At 40.2% G+C, this 17,244-nt stretch overlaps 1 protein-coding gene across 1 annotated transcript in view; it reads left to right on the top strand.

Annotated features, from left to right (window-relative positions):
• LOC121918910 (meprin A subunit alpha-like) overlaps nucleotides 1-17,244 on the top strand; it is a 47,681-nt gene that overhangs the window by 18,605 nt on the left and 11,832 nt on the right. Inside the window, 9 exon segments of the mRNA XM_042444943.1 lie at nucleotides 4,740-4,784; nucleotides 5,019-5,043; nucleotides 5,165-5,218; nucleotides 5,711-5,751; nucleotides 5,832-5,907; nucleotides 9,851-9,968; nucleotides 10,419-10,594; nucleotides 14,866-15,087; nucleotides 17,217-17,244. The exon segment at nucleotides 17,217-17,244 is cut by the window's right edge and continues 7 nt beyond it. Coding sequence (XP_042300877.1) covers nucleotides 4,758-4,784; nucleotides 5,019-5,043; nucleotides 5,165-5,218; nucleotides 5,711-5,751; nucleotides 5,832-5,907; nucleotides 9,851-9,968; nucleotides 10,419-10,594; nucleotides 14,866-15,087; nucleotides 17,217-17,244 — 767 coding nt within the window. The 5' untranslated portion in view covers nucleotides 4,740-4,757.

Here is a 17,244-nt window from a genome sequence, read left to right as displayed (position 1 = left end):
TGCAAGTTCATTGGGGAAAGCCAGATCTTTTCTTAAGCATTGTGATGTCATTCTGATGTAACTGTTAACAACAGTTGGGTTGTCTTACTGAGATGGTTTCCCATACCTTTTGCAAAGATGTGTGCTTCTTGTTATGGTAGACAGCTAGCAGGGCTCTTGGCAGGGTTGGCATTATATGGTACCTGCTGAAGCCTTCTCCTCCCACCATAGAACCCAGTGTCAGCACCTGGAGCTACATGACCTGCTTTTCCACCTTGCTGTTCCTGCCTGTTTACTTGACCTCTCTATGCAAGTGAAATGTGAGAGCAGCAAGGAAAGAACAACAGCCTACTCCCCCTTTGCCTTTCCCCCTGGGCACTGGGTGCAAAGGGGGAAGGCCAGGGAATGGGCACCAGCAAGAGGAGGAAGTGATCCACTGAGAGCATCTTGCCAAATCTCCCCACTTTCCAAACTGTTAAAACTACTTGTTAATCTATAGGAACACTCCAAAATTCCCCTACATACAATTTTTAGCTACACCGGCACAAATCCAAAATAGCTGATTCCTTTGTTGCTTCCACTACCTTCTGGACAATGACATTTCCAGAACAACGATGACATTGCCTTCCCCTTTCCTCTATGTAACAAATCCCAGGAAGATGTGGTCACTCGCATCCAAGGATCCTACTACGTCCACCATATTGACCAATTCTTTCCTGATTGTTAGGATCAGTTCCAAGACAGTTGACTCCTCCAGATTCTGGACAATAAATTGTCAAGAAAGCAAGTGAAGAATATGCTAGACCTTATGTTCTTGGAAGAATTTGTCCTTTAACAAATATCACTGTGGCTGCTGATTGGTCTCCCATTACTACTTTATTTCCTCTTTTTTAAAGCTATTTTACACATAATTTCCTGTTTGGTCTGTTTCTTTTGAATAGATTATAACCTTTCATTGCTGCATTCTAGTTATGAGTCTCAGGTCCAAAACACACTGCAGAAATAATCCAGTTTGAGAACGTTTTAATTGGCCTGGCTCCGTGCTGGGGATTCCTAGGAATTATGGTTCCCAGAATTTCCTAGCATTGAACCAGGGCAGTTAAAGCAGTCTCAAATTGGATTATTTCTGCAGTTTTGGAACTCATCCAGTCAGTTTTCACACACACACACACACTAGGACTTGAGCATCCATGGATTTTGGTATCAATGGGACATCCTGGAGACACCAAGGGCCCACCTTAATTCCCCCTGTATCATTGAGGCTTTTGGCCCCAAGTACTTGATATCCCCTTGCTTTCTGGAATACTGTCTTTCCCCCTTACATAATTCAGTTTAAAGCCCACCTGATCATGTCTGGGAGACTTCTAGCAAATATGTTCTTACCAACTGCTGTGAAGTACAGTTTGTCCCTTTTCCAGACGTTCTCCTTCATGAAAGTGCAGACTGTGGTCCAACAAGCCAAATCTTTCTGCAGAGATGGTGTTCACTTCTAGTATTCTTCTAGCTCTCTTCCTGGGCCATGTCCTTTAATGAGGATTGAAGAAATAACAATTTGTGCTCCATAGTTCTTTAGCTTTCTAACCACAGCCTCATAGCTTCTTGAAATATGCTGAAGGCTAGCAGTATGTGTTCCTATGTGGCTCTGAAGGAAGGTATGATGAGTCTTGTCAGCCTCTGCATTACATCATGAACCTTTGCCACCAGCATATCATTCTGTACATTCTGTTAGGCCCACACATCACTGCTTCTGCTCCTTTCATCAGAGACCAAATGTCTCTTCTTCCTCTAAGTACTGGTAGGGGCTCTTCCATCCACAGAACCTTCCAAGACCACCTCCATGCTCTCTGAAGAGTGAGATGGCTGTTTCTGTCTCCATACTTCTTAATCTATGATCACAGAGTAAACTTGCAATTTTATTGTATAATTCCAAACTCAGCACGGTTCCTGACAGTTCTGTTTCCATGTGCATTTGGGGCAGTCTATGTGACCCTCAGAAGGTGACAGAGGCTTGAAAATTAATCCTCTGAACCCACCACAACTGCACACTGCAGCTAGTGGAGGTTTCAGCCGTTCTCTCTCTCACACACCTCTCCCTGGATTCCTTCCATCTTCTGGCTTGTCAACTGAAGAAACTTCAAGATGGTAGTAATGCCTACCCTGTCCTTAATACCTGATCCTTCTTTGTCCCCTCTATGCAGGTCTCCATACCCTTTCCAGCACCATTTCCTTTTAAAGACTCTAGGGAAGCTGGATCTTGACCCTTGAAATACACTCCCAATGCTCCTTGCCTCACAGAGGCCTTAAAAGAATGGCTAGAGAAGGACTAACATGGGCACAAGACATTCTCAGGGAAATGGAGGTTTCCCACTGGATAGCCCAATTCCTCCTTTTCTTGACTGCACCATCCCCACCACACTCAACCCTTCTCTCATGGCGACATGTTGGGTGACCCAGTGGCTGCCACTGGAGTATTCTGGCCCTGAATTACCCCCGAATTTGCCCTTTACCTTGCTCTCTTCCTAAGGGACATCAGTCCCCATTCATCGCCCAGTGCCACTGCTGAGTTCATAATGAGATGCCCAGACATGCTGTCAACACTGGGTGCCTCATTCTAACCTCAGAGCAAAATGTACCCACAGCAGTGGCATCAGACAATGAATGAGGACTGTGAGTAAAAAGGCAGCCACCTGTCAAGGCTGAAACTCCCCTGAAAACCCACAGCAATAGGTTGGTTACTGGGAGGAAGTCCCAAATTGGTATGGCTATTGTGAAGACAGTCCAGACCTTATTGTGGGTTTTGGTCCTGCATTATGTAAGCAGGAAGCAGCAAGCCTAGGGGGAACTCATGTAGACAACTTTTTTCCCCATTGGATTTTAATATTTCATTTTAGTATTTTGCAATATTGAATAGTTATAATTTTTTAATTGTTTGTAAAGTGCAATGTATATGAATAGTGCTATATAAAATAAATAAGTAAATAAATAAATATTGTGGCCCCCACATGTACTAGGCTAAGCTAGATCCACCCCTGCTGTTTAACTGTTCGACTTAAGTAAAGTACCAAAGCAATTAAAGAATAAAAACAACCAGAACATTAAATTTCCAATGGAAGTTTCCACCCCATTAGTTCAATTGCAGTTGGCATGGCTCAGCTCTGCGCTGTGTGAAGGATAAGACATTTTAATTATCTTGCACTTCACATGGCGGAGGAACAGTAATTAAATTTCCCGCCCTTGTTCAGGAATGAGAAGACTTATGAGAGCAATTTACATCACTAGTCACAGTACTGCATTGCTCTGCTCCATGAAAAGTCCTCACAAAATAATCTTGTTATTAATCTCCTTTACCACTCTTTCCCACATTTCTTTCAACACTAGCATTGTTCCCAACCAGAGCCTCTCTATATAACACCTTTTAGACAGAATTCAGCATTAAATATTAACAATTCAAAATCAGTTAGTGGTCTTGTTCCTTGACCTCTAACCATAGGAATGGAAGAGAAATGGAGGATCTGGAGCAGTCATTTCTTTCAAACTGACCCTTAAGAACAATAGTCCCCAAACTTTGGTGCTCAAGATGTTTTGAACTTCAGCTCCCAGAATTCCTGACTGTTGACCAAGCTGACTACAGATTCTGGGGATTGAAATCCAAAACACCTAGAAGATCAAAGTTTGGTAATTGCTGCTTAAGACCATAACCTGATTTGGCAGGTACTGCCCCAGTTTATCCAAAGCCATCCTATTCTCTCAGCTGCTTTTACAACTCCATTTCTATATCTTCCATACAGCCTAAATATCCTGAAGGCACCAGATCTCGGAAACTAAGCAGAGTCAGCCCTGGTTAGTACTTGGGTAGAAGAACACCAATTAATATTAAGTGCTGTTGGCTCTATTTCAGAAGAAGGAACAAGCATAACCACCTCTGAATATTCCTTGTCTGAGAAATCGCTATGAAATGCAGGGGACCACCATAAATTGACAAACACATTCCTTTTTCCACATTCTCTCTTAATTTTTGGCTTCCTTCAGTTGCTGCAAACTGAGTTCAAAGTGCAAAAGTAATCTGCACTCAGTGAATTCATCAGGAGGGAGAAGAGAGGAAGATTAAACAAACAAACAAACAAACAAATATTGTCTTACCTTTTCCAGTAGGCTGAAGCAAAAGCAAACTGCTGCAGCTTCTCCTAGCTTTGGAACAGAATATCTTATTCTATATGATTCCAAGTTGCTTCTTGAGGTAAGCAAAAGTAATAATACAACTTGTAAAAAACAGGACAATGTCAGAGCCCTGCCAATTAAGAGGGACCTTCCTTGAGGAGACTCCCCTTGAATTACAGCATGTCCAGAACTGTGCACCAGCCACTTTCTTGATCTCTCTTTTTCATAGATATATGGATTCCACCTCTAATATTGCAGAGAAGGCCTCAGAATTGAGTTGATAGATATACTTCATAAACCTAGACTACATTTTTAGGCCTAAGATTTCTTACCAATACCATGTATTGAAGCAGTTTGTTCACAATATCCTTTTTCCTAGATTCAAAATGGACATGACTTGAGAAAGAAAGGTTAGTTTGAAAGAATATTTAATTATTAGGAAATAGGAGGAAGGCTTAAACATTAGATTACAGCTGACTCATTATCATGATACTACAACAGCATTGTATACAAAGTCCAGCATTTTATATGAGCTGTTTATGCAGTTGTGTCCTCAGACATTCAGAGTTAACAATTGTTCAATATGCCTGCCTTCCTTTCAGCTCCTGCATCTGGTAGCAATGATGGCTGTTTCTTCTGCCTTTGTGGTAAGTTCATTTTATGGATGGTTTCTGATAATATAATGGTTGAGATATTATTATTATTACTGTATTATTATTATTATTATTATTATTATCATCATCATCATCAAGCTTTATTTATAAAGCACTGTAAATTTACACAGCACTGTACATATGATTAGTTAAAAAGAAAATAAACCTGTCTATGGTGTACATTTATCATCCTTCACCATGTTTTATGCTGTCCTATTGCCGTTACAGATCAGGAAGACAGACGATTATGAAGGTACACATATTAAAAAGCCATGAAACAGTTGTCCATTCTTAAGGTGGGAGATAACATGCTGAAAATATTATTACCTGGAGAATAATTACTTACCTTAACATTATTGTTTTTCTGTTAATAGAATACTCCTTAGATGAAGGAAAACCTAGACCAGGCATCCCAGAAATCAACACAGGTAAGCATGTTAATGGACAAAAATAACATTTTCATTTAGATCAGGGGTCCCTTATTTTGCTCAATTTGTGCACCTGCAGTATTGTATGAGGTTCAATTTGCAGTTTAAAAATTGGAAATTAAACTTCTTCATCTTCAAATGCTGTATTAGTTTTGTAGGAGGTTTGACCATTAACAGAACATTTCATAGGGGTGTGGGACATAGAAGAGGTTAGGAATCACTGATTTATGTGTATAGATCAGTTTATCAAGGCTTAAAGCTGATAATAATAAATGCATATTTTCTAAGATTCAAGCATATTCTTTATGCATGGCCAAGGGCAGGAACAGACAGTCATGAAGGGACAGCTTGAAGCTGCCTCACCAAAGATTTTCTCTCTGTGTCCTCTTCTATTAGCTTTAAAAAAACAAACTCTAAGCATCAGTTAGAAAACAAAAATAATAGATGCTTTGATACATTGCTCTTAAACTTTTTATTTTTTTCCCCTTTCAGCATCTGTTAGAAAGTTCTTTGAAGGTGACATTATTATGCCGGTATGCTTTGTTGATATAATTCTTTGGGGAAATTTTTGAGCGTAAAGCACTTTGTAAAGCTATCTTCATTTTCTTGACAGTTGGAAAAAAACGCACTTAGGAACAGCTCCTACAGATGGAAACTTCCGATTCCTTACATAATGGGTGACAGCTTGGGTAAAAAGTTCTCTTATATTCTGGGACTGACTGATTAAGTACTTTGCATGATGATACATGCTGTTATGTAGTGTGGGTTGCTGGATTTGATGAGTGAAAGGTACACGTGAAACAGTGTTTTCCTTGGTTTTTCCCCTGCAGCCCCTGAAAAAGCATATCCAGAGCATTGTGACAAGTGCTATGTTTCTTATGGTGGGAGAGGTGGCACTTGTGCTAAAATCAGGAACTTTGTATGAGCTGTGCCAGATTCCTTATTCAAATGCATGTTTACTCAGAAGAAAGTACTGTTAAGTTTACTGGTCTTACACTGAGGAATAAGGATACATAATTGCAGCCTCAGTAACTGGGCTTCCTCTGTAGTAAAGACTAATGAAATTATAAGTTGATCCTAAATTAATTTTGTCAATGAAATGCAGAAGTTTAAAAAAGAAACCAAACACTAATAACTGAAAGACATTACTTCAGAATAATTGTGTTAGAGGTTAGATGGGCTGATAACATTTATGACAGAGTGCAAAAGATACCATACAGTGATAGTCCAGAGCAATTAAATTGCCTTATCAGATTGTTAGTGTTTGTACTCTCTGAGTCTCACCTATTAATACTTTTTAAAATATAGCAGAATTAGAGACAGAATAAAGGAGAAAACTTTCATCATATCACAACAGGTATGCAACCAGACTATGGACTAGACATTTAGCCAGAGATACAACACAGTCAAGGAAACCCAATTGCCAATCACTGTAGATTTTCAATTGGAGATCTGCCGAAGCATATTTCAAATGAGTTGAGGAAAAGAAAGAGATATGTAAGATTTTGTATGAATTCTGGTGTTCTTCAATATAAGATATGCAGAATGCTTTACACTGCTATCCACAAAAAAGGAGACACAAAAGATGATAGCAGTTACAGAACCATCACACTAATTTCCCATGCAAGCAAGCTCATTCTCAAAATTCAGTAGCATAGAATCATCCACGTATGGAGTGAGAGATCCCAGAGGTGCAAGTTGGTTTCGGAAAAGGAGGAGGCACTAGGGATCACATTGCAAACATATGATGGGTAATAGAGTGCACAAGGGAATTCCAGAAGAAAGTAAGCATGTGTTTCATTGACTACAGCAAGGCATTTGACTGCATACATCATGAAAAGCTATGGCTTGCTCTTAGAGGAATGGGTGTGCCACTCCACCTGATTGTCTTGATAACCTGTATTCAGGACACAAAGCTACAGTGAGAGCTGAATACAGAGAAACAGAATGGTTCCCTATTGGTAAAGGAGTCAGACAATGATGAATTCTATCACCATGTCTGCTCAACATGTATGCAGAAAATATCATATGCAGAACAGCATTAGACTCAGAGGCAGGAGGAGGTAGGGATCCACAGATGCTGGAAGGGAAGGTAGGGATCCTTAGCATGGGGCTGATGAAACTGCCTTACTCCCAGATGGCAGGAAACCATACAGTGGCTGTGTTCCTATGTGCATTCCTCAGCTGTCACTACGTGGTTTCTCCTGGGCAGGGTGATGCCCATCAGATCAAAGGTGAGGTCCCACATTTCTGAACCCATGTCTCATGCTAAGTCAACATAATAATAATAATGTGCCTTTTTGTTCTCTAAATCAAAACAAATGAGTGATTGTCCCTCTACCTGTAACTGGCCTTTCACCGCTTGCAAGCTTGGGCACCAAATTCCACTTAAAAGTCCTGTTGAAGAGCAGCATAGTATTTCAGCATAGCAGGAGACTGGAATCTGCTCCTTGGCACCCAAATATCTTCTGCAGAGGCATGTGGGCCTTTTTGTGGGCCTCTGGGCACAGCAGCCAAAAAGGCGGCTGGCTAGTGAGGGCACAAACTCTGGTCTTCCCTGGGGAGCTAAGTGCTCCAGTGGTGTTTGGGCTTTGACTGCACACATTTATTTTCTCAGTGACATTCATGAAAAGGAAAAGATTAAACTCCCTAATAAATGATCCCCAAACATTTTTAACATAGGGATAATTGAAACAGTGGCCTCCAACAAGCTTTCCCACTATGTATTCTCAAGTGTGTGAGTGATTACACATAGGCTTTCAGACAATATATATTTAATTCATTATGCTCTGTGTTTTAATCTTTTTTCTACTAGTAACAATATACTCTTGATTTATAAAAATATCTATACTGTTTTCATCTGTTCTCTGAAGATGGCTCCAGATTATACGCTGGATCAAAAAATTTGGGGTACTGTTTTGCAGTAATGCTGACACATTACTGAAGGAGTAGAAGAATTAACTGTATCTTTTAAAAATACTGTTATCTGCCTTGGTTATAATATCGTTTTATTCTCAGTCCTCACTACACAACATAGATTTTATGGGAGATAAGACAGCAAAATATGTGGGGGAGTGGGGGAGGGAGGTGCCCAAAATTATATAAGAAATGAACACAGTATTATTTCTATAGTTTATAGAATACTCATTTGTTACAAATGTAACTGGTTGGTTTTTCAAATACCATCAAATTCAATGAAAATTCCTTTGGTTGCAGAACCTACAAATAAATAATACAGTACTGTGTTTTTTTAGTCTTTCCAAAGAAATTAACCTACATGTATATTTAAAAGTTGATTCACAGAATGTGCTACAGTGTGTACTCATGTTTGTTGCTGTTGTTGTTGCTGTTGTTGTGTGCCAAGTGATTTTTTACTTATGATAACCCTTAGGTGAACCTATCATAGAGTTTTCTTGGCAAGTTTCTTCAGAGGAAGTTTGCCATTGTTATCCTTTGAGGCTGAGAAAGTGTGACCTGGCCAAGGTCACCAAGGATTTTTTATGCTTGAACAGGGAATCGAACCATGATATTCAAAGTTGTAGTCCAATGCTCAAACCGCTACACTATGCTAGCTCTTTCTGTATACTAATGTATAAAAAATTTAGTCAAAAATTGACCCAAAAAGCCTGGGTTGACTAGTCACAGGTCAATGTCAGTACTGTACTTTAACTCTTATCCAAAAAGAAGGAACCATCCTCTTCTCTTAGTGGCAAAAGAAGAGAGCTTAGTCTGTCTGGGGAGCACCTAAAAAGAAGCACCAACCTTCTAAACTCTTTCTGCTGCAGCACGTTTTTGAAAGTCTGGGTGGGAAAATGGCAATGATGGCAGTTCTTTGGTGCTTCTCTTCAAAGGAGCACTGAGAGGAATCAGGCTTTGAAGAATCTGATTAAGACATTTGTGTATGTTTGTCAGCTTTTCTGGGTTAAAATCAGGCAAAGTTATGTTAAATGTTAAAGGCTATAATAATTGCTGACATACTCCCGAGCCCTACTGCGCTGTCTGGGTGCCATCTTGGAGCTCATTCTGTGGGTCAAAAAGAAGCCCCTTTTTGGGGCTTCTTTTTGCTCCATGCTCATGTGTGTGTGATTGCCATGGCCTGCTCACCACCCCTTTCTACCTGTCTGTCAAGCCCCACTGTGTCCATTTTCTTTGCTTTGCCTTTTATCCTTTTTGACATGTGCATTTTCTTAGGCCTGCCCATGCCTTGTTGCCTCCTCCATGCATTCCTCATCATCCATCCAACCTTTAGGATAAACACAAATAGTCTGGATTGCTGGATTTTGTAAATTCTTTGGCATCATTTTCTTTTGCTTCTCCTTTACGTCCTTTGTTACATGCCCCTAAGTTTTACCCTTGACTTATCCATGGGTCCTATCAAAATCCATATTTTTGGCCCCCAAACTAGTCCTTGACTTATGATCAAGTTCAGACATTACAGTTCAGACTTTGCAGACAGTCACAGACTTTACAGACAATTATAGTTACAATTTACAGTTACAGACTTGAAAGTTCAGATTAAAACCTAGAGTGGATACACCATTCCACTGACATGGGAGCCATCCCTCATCCCAGCCTATATACTTATTTACTTGGACAATTCAAAATACATTATATATTGTTTCTGTGTTTCAGACCTCAATACCAGGGGTGTTATCCTGCAGGCGTTTGAGATGTTCCGACTCAAATCTTGCATTGACTTCAAACCCTATGAAGGAGAAAAATCATATCTCCAGTTTGAAAAACTGGATGGGTAAATTCAATTACTATGTGTGATAATGGCATGGTGTGTGTGTGTGTGTGTGTGTAGTGATACAACTGGCTATGTAAAAAAAATAGTATTGCAAATGCTTTGCATTTCCTTCCTCATGTTTTATTGTTTCCTGTTATAATGCCACTTTATGTGCATTAATTGAGCATGTCCTCAATAACTTTTCAAAGTTATACATATAATTTGGGATAGGGCATGTAACTGAGTCCCCTTACATGGTTTATCATTAATAAGAAATGAAATCTAATTGTCTTTCATAATCAGGTTTTCTGTTACCTATTCACAGTCTGTTCACTCACAGAAATTCTCATTATTTTGACACATGGCAAAGCTGGCAACCTTTTTTTCAGGAGGGGAAATTACTGTCTTTGCTTTGATGTAGTTTTTCCCCTCACCATAAATGGATAAATGTAGCATGCTCTTGTCCGACAGCTGCTGGTCATTCGTGGGTGATTTTCAGACTGGCCAGAATGTTTCTATTGGAATGCGCTGTGAATATAAGGATACTGTGGAACATGAGGTTCTGCATGCACTTGGGTTTTATCATGAACAGTCACGGAGCGATCGAGATGATTACGTTAACATTTGGTGGGACGAAATTATCGAAGGTAAGTTCTTAATTGTAAGAGAACATGAAAACGTCTGTAACAGCCCATGTCATTTCACATCTTTTGTAGCCCATACTGGAATCTTCTTTCTTCATCTAGATTTTAATGTTGGGTCTGGAAAAAAAACTCTTCCCCTGTCTTCAAAGTGATTGTATAAAAAAATAATGCCAAGAGTTCCAGGAAATTCTTGGAAAATCACACTGTGGGGCATTAGCAAAGACGCCATTCTGATAGTAGAAAAAGAGGGAACTAGGGTTCGATACCTCCGCTCTGCCATGGAAACCCACTGGTTGACCTTGGATGAGGCACACACTCCCTGCCCTTGAAAACCCCATGATAGGTTAACATTAGGGTCACCTAAGTCAGAAATAATTTGAAGGCACACAGGAACAACAACACTAAGATTCCTGTGGAACCTATAAGACAATTTAATTCAGCATAAGCTTTCATGGACTATAGTCTATTCTCCAGGGTCTTAGAGCACAGCCTCAAAAGCGAAACATAAGCTCTCTTCTTGTTGCTCAATCACCTTGGTAGCACCTTTTGTGGTGCTGTTCCATCTTACATTCCCTTCCTGTGTGTTTACAAATATTTTGCTATTGAGCCTTCACTCCATGTTCTAAAAAACTAGTCCACAAAACCTAATGCTAGATTTTTAAAAAACAAGGCTAATTTTAAAGATGCCATATGACTTCTTTTCCCTTTCTTCTTTTTATATCAGAAGAGATTAACATGGCTAGTGCTTTGGAAAATGTCACTTGTATGGCTCTGGGAGGAATAAGGAGACAATACTAGCAGATATATTTTAAAGTTTTTTCACCTGCTGTAATATTTTTAATGCAGTTACAGCACCTCTGTGTTCTTCTTACCCAAAAGTACCTTTCCAGGTTTAAAATGTAAATGCAAAGATCTCTGCTCCACTTCTTATAGAAACACTCGCAGTACCTTTGGTGATACTATATCACAACAATTAATTACTGAGAAGAAATTTAAAGACCATAATTTAATTTCCTGCCTAAATCTGTGCCCTGTATCTCACAGTTATTAAAATGTCAGTATATCATTGTTTTTATTTATTTTAAATATTTGCATTCTCCTCTTCCAACATGATCCACTCAGTGTTTACTTTTTTAAAGAGAACATTTAAAATAAACATTTTCAAAAATCTTTTAATAAGTTGTAAGAACAATATATAATCAAATTTTCAAGCAATCATAATTGGTTTACTATTATGTGTGTTTGAAAGGTAATAAAAAGAAAAATACTTCATTTAAACATTACAAATAGTTCTGCAAACATGAAAACAAATTATTTTTCTTTTTATTACCTTTCACACAGAGAGAGAATCCTTTCCAAAGATCTGTAAATGGGGTTCCAAATAGAAGGAAGCAATAACTGCAGAATCACTAGTTCTTTTTTTATCAATATTTGGGAGGAGAGAACTAAGGTATGGGTGTAGAAGTATGGAACATTCACATTTGATCAACATTTGATATAAGTTTACCACCTGAATTGCCTCTTATCGATAGGAGAATGAACTCTCATGATTATCTCAGTACAGATGAAAGTTCTTTTAAGTATGCAGATCCAAACCAATACAAAGTTTGTGTCTGGGGAAAACAGCCAGCAGCTGATAATGAGCCCCAAAATAAGATAGAGACAAGCAAAACAAAATAGCACAACACAGTGTGTGTATTCATAGAATCATAGAGTTGGAAGAGACCACAAGGGCCATCCAGTCCAACCCCCATTAATAAAGCAAGTCTTGAACTGCAGACTTACAAAACAAAAGGCAAAATTCCAAAAGCAAGGTCTGTAATCAGTCCGGGTTCAAGTCAAAGGGTCAGAACAATCAACATAGTCAAGATGTCCAAAAAGGGTCGAGGGTTCCAGCAAAACAGAATGGCCAGTCAAAGATCTACAGGCCCAGCCAAGAGGTCAAGAAGAGAGTTCACGAACAAGGTGCTGTCACGAGGGGAATTACTTAACCTCTCACAAAGGTTCTGGCATTCCTCCCAGGCTATTATCTTCAGCCCTCACTGGTGCAGCTGTTCCTTAATTGCTCAGTGTCTCATACAAAGCCTCTGAGACCACCACAACCCCACCCTTGCAGATCTCCTCTGGCTGTAGGAAGGCATTGGTAAGTTTGCCTCTGTCTCCTCCTCCTCCTCCATGCCAAGATTGCCAGGGGACTCTGCTGCCTGGACGCTGGGCTCCTGACTATCCTCTTGGGCAGCAGTCTCTGTTGGTATTGTCAGGGCAGAACTAGGGCCAGGCTCAGGTTCAGAGTCAGACTCCTCTCCTGAGTCCTCTGTCAGGCTGGGGATGACAGTTTGAAAGATGATATAAGAAGCAGGGGCATTATGAGAGGAATGCAGGGAGTGAGGACCACACTGGGTGAAAACTCAGAGGCACATGAACACCTAGCGGGGCAGTTACCAGTCGTCCATCCCAACTCCCTGATGACATCCCTTCCCACAGCCAAGGTGCCTCTGCAAAAGAGGAGGGAGTGACATGGTAAATAAATAATAAATAATAAAACTTTAATTTATATCCCTCTATTTGTTTCCACAATCAAAGCGGCATACAACCTTTAAAAAATACAATATATACAATTCCCCCCTTAAAAAAAGATTAAACAATTCTATGCATTAAAATTACAAATGATAAAATCTAAAAACAGTACGATAATAAAATAATGGAGGGTCAAGTCTTCGCTTATATATCTCTGTGGGAAGAGTGTTACATGGCCGGGATCTATTCCGGGAAGGCCTGTCGGAAGAGATCCGTCTTGACAGCTTTCTTGAAGCTCTCTAGGTTGGTAATTTGACGGATCTCGTCCAGCAGGCCATTCCATAAAGTGGGAGCAATCGCGGAAAAAGTCCTCTGGGAGGTTGCCATCAATCTGGTCTTTGTGGACTGCAACAAATTCCTCCCAGAGGATCTGAGGGTATGGGGCGGATTGTACAGAAGGAGGCGATCCCTTAAGTAGGCTGGGCCCAAGCTATGGAGGGCTTTAAAGGTAATGACCAACACCTTGTACTGTGCCCGGAAACGAATAGGCTGCCAGTGGAGTGATTTCAATATAGGTGTAATATGGTCACTCCTAGTTGTTCCTGTAATCAATCTGGCTGCCATATTCTGCACCAGTTGATGTTTCCGGACTAGGCACAAGGGTAGAGCGCATTGCAAAAATCAAGTCTTGAGGTTACCAGTGCATGTACTACAGTTTCTAGGTCACCTTGTTCCAGGAAAGGGCGCAGCTGACGTATCAGCCGGAGCTGATAACAGGCACTCTTGACCGTTGCATTCACCTGATTTCTCATCTGAAGCGACGAGTCGAGAAGCATACCCTAGCTGCGAACACAGTCCTTTGAGGGGAGCATGAATCCCTCTAGGACTGGAGGTTGCGGCCTGATACTTGGTTTGGGAGCCCCTACTGTAAGTACTTCCATTTTGTCTGGATTCAGCTTGAGCTTGTTTTCCCTCATCCAGTCCATTACTGCTGCAAGACATTGATTGAGGGGAGAAATGCCATCTGTCATCATTGCTGATGACTGAGACATGGAGAAGTATATTTGGGTGTCATCAGCATACTGATAACACCCTGCTCCATGGTAGAGGAGGAGGATGCAGCGTGTTGCCCTTCCCTCCCACTGTTGCACCCTCCTATCCAGCCAGCAACTCAGCCAGACTGGAAAAGGTGGTTGGGTGGCAGTGGGAGCTGTGGATCTCTCTGCTTCCATTCCCTTTCACTGCATCGCCCTCCTGCCCAGTTGGGCCTAGCCAGGGAGCTGGCCAGGTGGGAAGATGAGCAGTTGGAGAGTGGGGCTGTCCTTTCCATGAGTTAATGCACTGTGTGACACCAACACTAGTGATGCCACAAAGCAAATTCAGTTGGAAGCAGATTGGGAGCAAGTTCTATAGCTTTAGAGGTACATGCTCAGTTCAGCGGTCCTTGCTGAAAACTCTTGTGACTGCCTTCAATGCCAGCTAAAGTTTCTGTATCCTTAATGGCAACTCTATGGTCAGATGTGTCCTAATTGCACCTGGATTGCCTTCTTCACAAATTGGCAGAGCTCCCTGCTAACTTATCTCCCAGTGGTTTCAGGCAGACAGCTTGGGCAACAAAGTAGAACACAGAGAACAATATCATTACAATAAATAATTAATCAGAGTTTTTCGTTCAGAGAAGCTTTTTCCTAAAATCCATGCTTAATATAACGCTGCCTTCAAACTTTTCTAACAGCATGGCAATCATTTCTTTCTAGGTCAAGAACATAACTTCAACAAATATAATGATAGTTTCATTTCTGACTTAAACACACCATATGATTATGAATCTGTCATGCATTATGGACCATATTCATTTAACATAAATAGTAGCATCCCTTCAATTACAACTAAAATTCCAGAATTCAATGATGTGATTGGACAAAGCCAGGATTTGAGCAGAATAGATCTAGAAAGACTTAATCGCATGTACAATTGTGGTGAGTTGACATCTTCTTCATGCATTGAAATGCTGTTTGGGGGCTTTTAAAAATGTTATTAGATTGGGAAGGAACGATGACATCATTTTCCTTTTTGTCCACTTCAGTTGGCAGATGAAATTCTGCAAATGTTTAAAAACAAACAAACAAACAAAAAACAGAACCATGGCTGGGCTCCTGCCTCAACCTACAAAACTGTACATTTGAGATTTTTAAGTCAAGAGCATGGCTAAAGCCTAATGTTTATTGGGAAAAACAAAAGAAAATAGGTTTAAATATTTGTGCAATTATCATTGTATCTATTTTATATTGTTCATTGAAAGGTGACTTTTATGTAGGAGACACATTGGTTAAGCATTCTTTTGGGGATTAAAAAACAATCTCCTTAGAAAGAATGCAAAATTAATATGATTAGCTGTTCTAAATACAAAGATATGGCCATGTTAGGAGCTTATCACATTGAATTTAAAGTGACTTTTCCCCAACGGGATACAGTTGCGTTTAATTTTAAAAGCAGTGGTTATCTCACCCAGCTGCTGATGGGCAAGTGCAACTCATGTACAGCCTGGATCCCAGCCATACTTATCCAACAGCTTTTCAAAAATGGGATGTGATAACATCCCCTTTTAAAATTAAAAACGCTGTATCCCATTGGGGAGAAATTGCTTTAAATTCAATGCAATAAGCTCTTTAGTTTGTAGAATCAGTCTGTAGAGAGAGCTTTTAGCACTGGCAGAGGACGTGCGTAGCCGAGTGAAAATGCTTTTTATCACATGCTATACTGTCATCAAGGCATCCCCATGCCATCGCCCAGTCCTAAGCCATCTCCAATCAGGGCTCAGGCGTGTGAGTTTTGAAAGACGGAAGCTTTCCGGTTGAGCAAAATCATGCTGCTGAGCCCTGATCAGGGATGGCTTAGGGCATGGGTATGACTTGAGGACAGAGTAGCATGCAATAAAATGTGTTTTCACTCGGTCACGCACGTGCCTTCCCCTGCCCAGATTGGGGGCAAAAGTGAGTGCGATAAGCTCCTAACTGAAAGAAAGAGGTTGGCTTTCATAGACAAAAGTCTACTTACTTAGATTAATATGGTCAGTCTGAGGAAGTAGACTTTAGTCTACGAAAGCTCACGCTGCCAACCTCTTTCTTTCAATCTTTCTTGTAGTCTCAAGATCCTTCCACATACTAATTTAAAAATACAGTTGTCCCTCCACCTTTGCAGATGTGATTTTGCAGATTTGATTATTTGCAGTTTTTAAAAATATGTTCTCTTTAGGAATCTCTAAATCTTCCAGTGCAGTTCTGCTGGAAGTTGACTGTAGAGTTGTGTTGGAGAACCCAGAAGTTCCTAGAGAGGTCTGCCAGCATGATTCTATGATCATCTTCTGGCAGATGTTGACCAAAGTGTTGCACTGAAGGACCTGGAGATTCCTAGAGATGTGTTCTCTTAGGTATAAAGAATAGTGTGTTTTTTTATTTTGTTTTTTTCACATTCATGGGGATATTTCACCCTTAACCCCAGTGAATGTGGAGGGACACTGTAATGTAATAAACTTTTGTACATGCCATAATGTTGATGAAGTTGTATTTTCAGCTAGCAGGGATACATAGTTGTCATTTGGGAAGAGTTGTAATTATGCAGGTCAGAGGGAATAGAAGTGTAAAAAGCAGAAATAATGGCTATTTTATTAATAAAATAATATTTGGATAGTAATACAGACATCCTTACACTGCTTTGCAGACTAATGGATATAATGTAATGTCCTTACTTCCTATTTAGTCCAATTGAGATTGAAGTCATTGATTAATTATTGTTCACCTCTTACTTTATTTTACATTGCCTGAATCTGAGATGTATATAACATTGTAAAGTCCTGTAGTAGTGTCACCAGATAACATACCAATAGAGCTAGTACCTGAATATGCCCTTCACAAAGTGACCCCTTCACCTAGATGCTGACGGCCATGCAATCAAAATCATGGGCGTGGTGGGATGGGATGAAATGGGATGGGGGTATTCAGCATGAATTGTGAACTCTGTAAGGAATGGTGATTGCCACAAGGGTGAAAGGATTTTTTTCACAGAGAGAGAGAGAGAGATACACACATTTTTTTTGTATATCCTACAGCTTCTAGTCTCACGCTCCTTGACCAGTG

The sequence above is a fragment of the Sceloporus undulatus genome, chromosome 1 (genome assembly GCF_019175285.1).
Source record: "Sceloporus undulatus isolate JIND9_A2432 ecotype Alabama chromosome 1, SceUnd_v1.1, whole genome shotgun sequence".
Taxonomy (NCBI): domain Eukaryota; kingdom Metazoa; phylum Chordata; class Lepidosauria; order Squamata; family Phrynosomatidae; genus Sceloporus; species Sceloporus undulatus.
The sequence above is the reverse complement of the archived record's forward strand: the minus strand, read 5'-3'. Positions and strand labels throughout refer to the sequence as shown.